The sequence below is a fragment of the Fukomys damarensis genome, unplaced genomic scaffold (assembly GCF_012274545.1).
Source record: "Fukomys damarensis isolate Sample0158 unplaced genomic scaffold, DMR_v1.0_HiC HiC_scaffold_13, whole genome shotgun sequence".
In the NCBI taxonomy this organism is placed as follows: domain Eukaryota; kingdom Metazoa; phylum Chordata; class Mammalia; order Rodentia; family Bathyergidae; genus Fukomys; species Fukomys damarensis.
In genome coordinates, this window is record NW_022900925.1 from 24,276,393 (window position 1) to 24,284,582 (window position 8,190).

The 8,190-nt window shown below is 42.4% G+C and overlaps 2 protein-coding genes across 6 annotated transcripts in view; one reads left to right on the forward strand and one right to left on the reverse strand.

Annotated features, from left to right (window-relative positions):
• Positions 1 to 8,190, forward strand: part of Myo19 (myosin XIX) — a 41,291-nt gene that overhangs the window by 484 nt on the left and 32,617 nt on the right. The window contains exons 1-2 of one of the 3 annotated variants that reach the window (XM_010626775.3): positions 29 to 296; positions 7,043 to 7,150. The exons of 1 other annotated variant lie outside the window; for it this stretch is intronic. The gene's annotated coding sequence lies outside the window, so the exon portion shown is untranslated. Of the gene's footprint in view, positions 1 to 28; positions 297 to 7,042; positions 7,151 to 8,190 lie in introns of those variants that run through there. One more of the 3 variants, XM_010626774.3, reaches the window with a different exon arrangement.
• Positions 5,135 to 8,184, reverse strand: Pigw (phosphatidylinositol glycan anchor biosynthesis class W). 3 transcript variants are annotated; one of them, XM_010626770.2, is made up of 2 exons: positions 7,805 to 8,184; positions 5,135 to 6,926 (listed from the first exon to the last, which is right to left on the reverse strand). In XM_010626770.2, exon 2 carries the CDS (start codon positions 6,914 to 6,916, stop codon positions 5,408 to 5,410), a length of 1,509 nt encoding a protein of 502 aa, XP_010625072.1. In that variant the 5' UTR covers positions 6,917 to 6,926; positions 7,805 to 8,184; the 3' UTR covers positions 5,135 to 5,407. The 3 variants fall into 3 exon arrangements, with proteins under 3 accessions (XP_010625072.1, XP_033618811.1, XP_010625073.1); XM_033762920.1 differs by having other exon boundaries at positions 7,800 to 8,184; XM_010626771.2 differs by having other exon boundaries at positions 7,380 to 8,184.

Below are 8,190 nucleotides of genomic sequence, written 5' to 3' on the forward strand. Positions count from 1 at the left end.
CGAGCGCTCTGGGCGGGGTCCCCTCCTCTTCTCGCGAGACTGCGGGCCGCGGCTTTCGCGTCCCGGCTCCGGAAGCCTGAGGAAAGGTTCGGGGTACTGCGGGACGGCCGCCTCCTGTTCCCCGTGCTCTCCCGAGCGTAGGTCCTCAAACCCGAAATAGGGCTAATAGGAGGACTAAGTGGGCTTACACCTCAGTCCTCCTCCACGCGGGGCTGAGAACAGCAATCCGGAGGGTCGAGGGATGAAGGGAGCCCAGACGAGCTAACTCGGTGTCTTGGCCGGGGGGGAGGACTTGGGTAAGTGGTGAGGAGCTAAGGCTCCCAAGGTCAGTGAAGGAAAGGAGCAAACGGGGCCTAGAGTCAAACGCTGGCCTTGGTTTCCAGGCACTTAACACCACTTAGTCCCCACCACAGGATAGATTGGGGAGGAAAGGACCCTGCCTCCCCAGCTGATTGAGCGGGAGCTGGCTGCATATCTGCCTCTGAGCTGAGACTGCGTCCAGATCCCGCCGGGAGACTTGTTGACAGGTTATTGGTTTTGTTGCGTTGGAGGCAGCTAGAACACTGGATGGTGGCTTTTGTATGTGTCTTGGTCAAAGGAGCTTGAGTTTGGGCTGAGTTAATAATTAATTTAGGGACTCCTTTGGGAAAAGGACTGGTGGTGGCCAAAGGCCGTTCCCACTGACCGACTCTCAGAAGCAGAGCTGCTGTAAAGACAGTTCCTGTACGCCGTCCACTCCGTGCACTCAGATCCTACCTTGAAGACTTTAAAGACCAGTTGTAAGGGCAGAACAGTTGGGATGTATTTTGCCTGTGAAGGTCTGCATGACCTTAAGGATAAATACATTTATTGCTCTTATAACTGATAAAGACAGCTCTGTATTTCCTGGTACAATAGGCTAGAGTTTTGTTACTGACCTTTAAAAGGTATTTTGGTTATTATATGAAGTCTTAGAAATTCACAACAAAAACTCCGTAGCATCCTTAGCCATGCTGACATGACATTGTGTGGTCACTGTTAGGGTAAGTGACATAATAAGCTGGAAGAACCTAGTTCCGTTTCTTCATATTAAGAAAGCAGAACCGTATACTAGTTTAAATCCCATAGGTGTATAGGGTGTACATGCAGCTTGTGACAGGTTACAGGACACAGTCAAAATATGGACATTTTTAAGGAATCCTGCATTATAAAACACTCAGAGGGCTGGGGATTTAGCTCAGCGATTCTGACGCCTGCCTCACAAGTGCAAAAACACTCGTAAGAATACTGTGCCTTTTAGGGTCTAGAAGTGCTCCTGTATCTACTTTAAATCTTTTAACTTCTTTTGGTACATGGCTTGGTAAAGAAAGAATATTGAGAGTAACACGTAATTCAGTTGCTATTTTAGTTATTCATTACTGAACACATTACTAGCAAGGAAAATGGTATTTGATTAAAATACCTTCTGTAGTGTTTGTAACTTTGTTAAGGTAAAAAATCACTACGTTATTTAAATATAGTAGTTGTATGTGAGAATCTGTAAATTGGGTTTTTTTCATGAATTGACAGTGGGAGGCTCTATTAAAAATAGAAATATATTTTCTTCACTTAGAAATTTTATAAGGAAAAATAATATCCACAGTAAAAAGGTAGCCTCTGTTGTACCCAGATCGCGTTGTCCCCAGAGAACACCAAGGAGTTGAGTCTGATGTAATTACATGATCAGTTTATTGCAGGCTCGAGCCTGGCAAACTAGAGCCTGGGCCCCCGTACCTCACCGAACAAGAGGATCAGAAACGAGAGCCCCGACTCACTTTCAGAGCATGATTATATAGGGTTGGGGAGGCTTGAAACTCTTTCTCCTTTTTATTGATGCTATTTTTAACTTTCTATTGCTATTGGATATTGCTGGGGTACTTACGGGAATAAGATAGAAGCGGGAAATAACCAATGCCCACGAGGAGGGGCAGATTCAGCGGGGGTCATTATGTTCTTTTTCCAAAGAATACCCTATATGATTAAACAATTATTAAATTATTAAACTCTCTATGCTTAGCATAGCATGTGGTTTTCTTAACTTATCTCTAACTTATTACAAACTTAAGCAACTATCGGGGAGGGGATAGGTTCACCCTTGGGTCAGAAGAGCAACAGAAAAACAGGGAGGAGGTTGTTATACAGAATGGAATTTCTGCAGCTCTCTGCCCAGAAAACTTGGTCTCCACATTCTGAGCAAAGGGCAAAGAGGGAGCCCACCTTGATCAGAAAATTTGGTCCCTACACCTCCTAACCGAGCATGCCAGCACATGCTTGTAATCGCAGCACTCTGGGAAGCTGAGGCAGGAGGAATACAAGTTTGAACCTAGCCTGAGCAACTTAACAAAAACCTGTAAACATTCCATTTAATATAAAAAGCCTGGGCCAGGGATTTAGCTCAGTGGTTCTTGGGCCTGCCTCACAAGTGCAAGCTCCAGAGTTTGATCCCCGGTACCCACAAAAAATAAAAATAAAAACCCTGTTTAAAAAAATTTTTTTAATTTATTTTACTTTTTTCAGATTTTTTTTTTTAATGGTACCAGGGATCGAACTCCAGTCTTTGTGCTACAAGGCAGTCAGCAGAAAGACTAAGCCAAATCCCCAGCCCTTTTAAATTTTTTTTTTTCTGTTTTTTTTGAGACAGGGTCTCACTATGTAGTGGAGAGTGACCTGGAACTCACTATGTAGCCCAGACTGGTCTCGAACTCACAGCGACCCTCCTGCCTCAGCCTCCCGAGTGCTGGGATTAAGGGGTGCGCCACCACACCCAGATTTCTTTTTTTAATTTTTAAAGGCTGAAGGTGTAGCTCAGTATAAAGGTCCTGAGCTACATCTCAAGACCCTGTCTCAAAAACAAATAAATTTGGGGGCTAAAGGGTTTAGCTCAGTGGTAAGAGAATTTCCTAGCATGCACAAGTCCCTGGGTTGGTTCAATCCCCAGAACTACAAATAATAAATTTTAAATTAATTTGGAGGTAACTAAAATGACAAATGTACAATATAATATCAGAAGAGGCTCCTCCTGCTCTATACATATTGCTTACCAAATATCAAACATTCTGACCGTTAGCTATTTTTACATTGATTTTTACTTGAAAACAGAACTAAAGTCAAATTTTATTTATCTTTTGCCCACTTCAATGATACATACACTGAAATTTATAACTAAAAACTGAAGTTTTGTGGGGTTTTTAAATTTTATATTTAAATACTGAAGATGAAACTCGGCCCTGACACTGAGCTACATCCCAGCCATTTTTATTTTTTGAGGTTCTTGCTAAATGGCTAAATTGCCCAGGTTGGGCAAAACTTGCGATTTTCCTATTTCCCCAGTGCTGGGGATCAAACAGTGCCTGGTACATGCTAGGCAAGTGCTCTAATCACTAGAGCTACATCCCTAGTCCCCTTTTTTAAATTTTGAAACAAGGTCTCTCTAAATTGCCCAGGCTGGCCTTGAGCAATGGATTCTCCTGCTTTGGCCTCCTGAGTGTCTGGGATTACAGATGTATGCCACCATTTGAACAGCAGGTTCAAAAGTCAGCTTGGAGTTTGTGAGTGACTCCAGTTCTCAGTAAGATACTAAAGCTTAACATAAACCAGATGTGGCAGCACATATCTTTATCCCAGCTCTCTGGGAGCCTGAGGCAAGGAGGGTCCTAAATTCAGGCCCCATTTGGGCAATTTAGCCACTTATCAAGATCTTTCTTGGTGTGGTGGTGCACACCTGTAATCCCAACACTTGGGAGGCTGAGGCAGAATTGTTTCTAGTTTGAGGCCAGCCTGAACTATATAGCAAGAGAGCACCTGTCTCAAAAAACAAAAAAAACGGGCCAGGGATTTGGCTCAGTGGTTTCACCACCTGCCTCACAAGCACTGGAGCCCAAGTTTGAGCTCCAGTACCAAAAAAAAGGGCAGAGGTTCACTTTCTAGTACTACACAAGCACCTTATTATAACCATAGTTTTATTAAAGTAGGTACTTGATGACTCATTTTTCCTGACTTTCCCTTTAACAAGGTAAAGGAGGCATACCTGACCTGCCTTTGCTCCCCTTTTCTGACTTCCAGCTTTTTCCATTATAAAATTTTCTGGGTCCCTGCCCAACTTAGGACTTTAGCTGAGGGATTCAATTCATCCTATCTAGTGTATTCTGGTGTCCACCTCTCATTTGTCCCCTAACCCACATACATTCATCCCATCCCTGATCAAAATATCTATGGGGAAAACTCTGACTCCTTACTAGATCAGTTCTTTGACACTGTAGCAACCTATACTTTTTTTTTCCCGACTTAACAGTTTGTAATGTTTGTTTAATCTCAGGAAATTTTTGCCTTGCCTTTCATTATATCCCTAGTAGAGCAGGCTAAAATAAATGTCTCAAAGCAGAACTTTTATTGTCTTGTAATTATTATATGCATAAACTATACCAAACAATTCAGTATTGGGAACTTTTCTCAATTCTTAAGTATTTGATTTTAAACACTTGCTACTTTTTCCTAGGCTTTAGAAAAAGACTAAAATTGAGCAATAAAAAAGTACTGACAATCTGACTTTATACTGAAATGACACATAAACTTTCCATTTAATGTAAACATTATAAAATACAATGAAAAATACAAAATGACATAAGGTAATATTAAGATACAAAAAAATCCCAACTTTCCCATATTCCAGTGTCAAAACTCTGAAGTTTCTTAAAATAATGGCATTTAGGGCCCGGGATTTAGCTCAGTGATGCCACCTCCTGCCTTGAAAATGCAAGGTCCTGAGTTCGATCCCGGGTACCAAAAAAAAAAAAAAACTGGCATTTAACAAATTTTAACAAGTTACAAGCCTTTATTTCTTTTCCATTGGTTTTATATAATGCTGAGAAACTAAGCAGGCAGGCCCAGTGGCACTTGCCTGTAATCCCTACTACTCAGGAAGCTGAGGCAGGTTGACCCCCACTTGGGCAAATTAGTGAGAAGCCTACTCAAATAGAAAGAAAAAACATTACTATTAGAGAGGAGTGGAACTTTAGGGGTTTGTTTTTAGTTTTTTGTTTTTTTTTTCTTTTTTTGAGACAGGGTCTCACTGTGTAGTTCAGGCTGACCTTGAACTCACTACATAGCATAGGCTGGCCTCAAACTGCAATCCTTCCTCAGCCTCTGCTGAGTGTTAGGATTACAACCATGCGCCACCACATCTAACTGAAACTTTTGTAACAGCATATGTAAAGATTGGATTTCCAAAAAGCACTTTTTTGGGGTGTACTGGGGATTGAACTCATGACCTTGCACTTGTGAGGCAGGTGCAGTGTCATTGAGCTAAATCTCCATCCCCAAAAGCATATTTTTTTCACATTTATTGTTCCCATTAATATGCTGCACAAAGATAAGTACATCCTACCTCTCATCACCAAAACTTTATGGTTTTACCTTGCAAATAGAGTATATATATAACTAAACAATTGGTAAACATATAGACATTGAGCACAAATAATGCCCACAAAGTACTGCTGTGTAATGTATCTATTGTTAGGTTGATCAGGCCAGTTGTTATATTTGACAACAAGAAAAATATTAGCTGATTTCTGTTCAGAGCTGTGATTAAACAAGGACTGGGGTCCTTTCTTTCAGCTTTGGGTAGAAATTCAGAATGCTTTTTATTTGTAGCAGGTGACTGGGTAAGTTTCCAAGAACATGGTACTAGAGCACCTTTAATCAGAAATTTGGCAAAACTCAAAATTATATCAGTCAATAATAAACAACTAAGAAAGATGAGGCTAGAAGCTACTATCCACATACAAAAGGCTAAATTGGCCATTCTCCGAGACACTGCCTCTATGTTTACTTGAACTATGTAGAGAGAGATGAAGAGGCTAATACTTACTAGTAGAAGACAGCATGCTACTTTTATCCAGTCTTTGATATGTATTCTGTTCCTAAACACATACAATCCTGTTTGCACACCAGCCATGTGAATTGCCACATACCCCAAAGTAGAGATTATTCCTTCTCTGTTAGCATTTAGTAAACCAATCCTTGTGCCACTGCCATCAGTGCCATACAAAATCAGCTGCTTCAGTGGGGTTAAGTCAAGGGTTAGCTGGTATAACACGGTAATGCTGATGGCCAAGATCCAGGATTTATTTAAGGGGAAAACAAGCAAAAGCACTGTTGTTACCAGTTTCACAACAATTAAGGTAAAGAAGAAGTTCCAGTGCACACCATACTCAGTTAAATGTTCCTGATAGCCTATAGATTTTATAGTAACTAATCGTCCTATACCTAAGACAATTAATGGCCAAACAGAGTACAGTGATTTTAGAAGATAAAATGCAGATCCATCAGTGTATTTTCTCCTTCTGACCTCTGGACAAACCATTGCAGTCCCAAAAACAAGGCCACCTACTCCAAAATCCATTGCCCCTGTCCCATACATCTCAGTTTTAGCAAGTCTTCTAGGAAAAAGTGGGAAGTCCACAGCCAAAATGGCAATAGCGACAAATACACTGTTAGATACACGGTAACAGGAGATGGTTGGATTGTATTCTGATTCTAGGCTGACTTGCAAGAATTTTTCAAGGATTTTCTGGACAGGCACTCTAGCATAGCAAGTCCTCCTTAGATATATTTGATAGAACAGCCATGCCCCACAGATAACTACAATGAGAAGCTCAAGGAAGACAAATGAAGACAAAATGGTCAAAGCAGTCACAAGGGGAACTACTAGAACAACAAAGTCAATTAAGAATTGAGTTCTCCAGGTATGTGAAAAAGAACACAAGTGTTGTAAGGAAATGATCAGGAGTCCTCTGCACAGGATACAGAATGCAGGTAAACACAAGCCCTGCGTGATTTCCAGCACACTAGTTCCATTGAGGTTACTGACAAAAGCTTCTTTCATCTGCTTTCGAGACATTTTTTTCTTCCTGTGAAAACAAAAGCAAAGGAATGGATTTGCGGAAAATAACTTTCTTATGAAAGTGGCATATATAGATACAGATTTCTATATCTGACTTTGATTACTCTTATTTGTTGGTTTCAGGCCCTAGTGATTTCAAGGCAAGGGGAGAACCTAGGACTTGTTCTCCTTCCAAGGATTGTGCAAAGAAGCTGAACGGATGCATTTGGATGTAGATATATCATCTGAAGGGTATGAAATTATGAGTAGAATGTTTTAGCTATTCTCAGGTTACGATAGATTCACAAGGTAAATATGGGATGAAAATCTTGAGAATGACATCACAGACAGAAATTTCTATTATAAGCACAATACTGTATGTATCCATATCATGAATACATGAATCATGCCTAGGGAAAATGAGTAGAGTAGATATTCCTAGTGACTTTAAGTCAAACTGCAAGCTGGGAGTGGCGCTCACCTGCAATGCCAGGGAGGCTGAGGCAGCAGAGAGGATCGCTGCCAGTTCGAGGCCAGTATGGGCTACATAGTGAGCTCAGGGACAGCCTGAACTACAAAGCAAGAACCTGTTTAAAACAATTGCAGGTGCAGATGCGGGGAGAAGCTCGAAGTATGCTTTGGAGTTGAGTTGGGGTTCCTCGATTTCTGTTCTATTCAGAACCTCTCTGAACCTTCTATGTCTGGTACAAAAGGAGAGCCTTCCTGAGCTCCAGGCTGCTGCTGCTCTTATTTACAGTCATATATTCGTTTTTTAAAAATCTAAAACATCTCTCTAAAACACCTGCCAATGTCTGAAGAGTGGCACACCAGCAGAACACATTTATTGGTCAAATATACTGAATGCAGGACTGTGTGCATGCACTGGGTCCTACAGCAATACCTCACCGTGACCGACACGAATCGGCTGGCCTTTCAAAGTCCTTTTCCTAGCAGCAGCCCGCAGTGGCAGGGGTCCCGCCGCACCCCCGAGCAGCGCTTCCGCCTCCCGAGCAGCGCTTCCGGTCGACGCGGGGCTGTCTGCCCTTCCGGGCCGGCAGATTCCTTTCGCTGCGGCCCGGCTGCTGCGCCTGCCGAAGTTCCGCCCTTTACCCGTATTTTCTCGATCAGGTCTTGGCCTTGGGCTGGTCCCTGAGAGGAAGTGAAAAGGTGCCCCTCGGACCCCACGTAGAGACCCTGTCAGGGTAACAGTCCGGCGAGCCCGCGCAGTGTCCGGCCACGGCGATCCGCAAAACTACCTCACAACCCTCGGGGCGCTTGGGGACCAGCACATC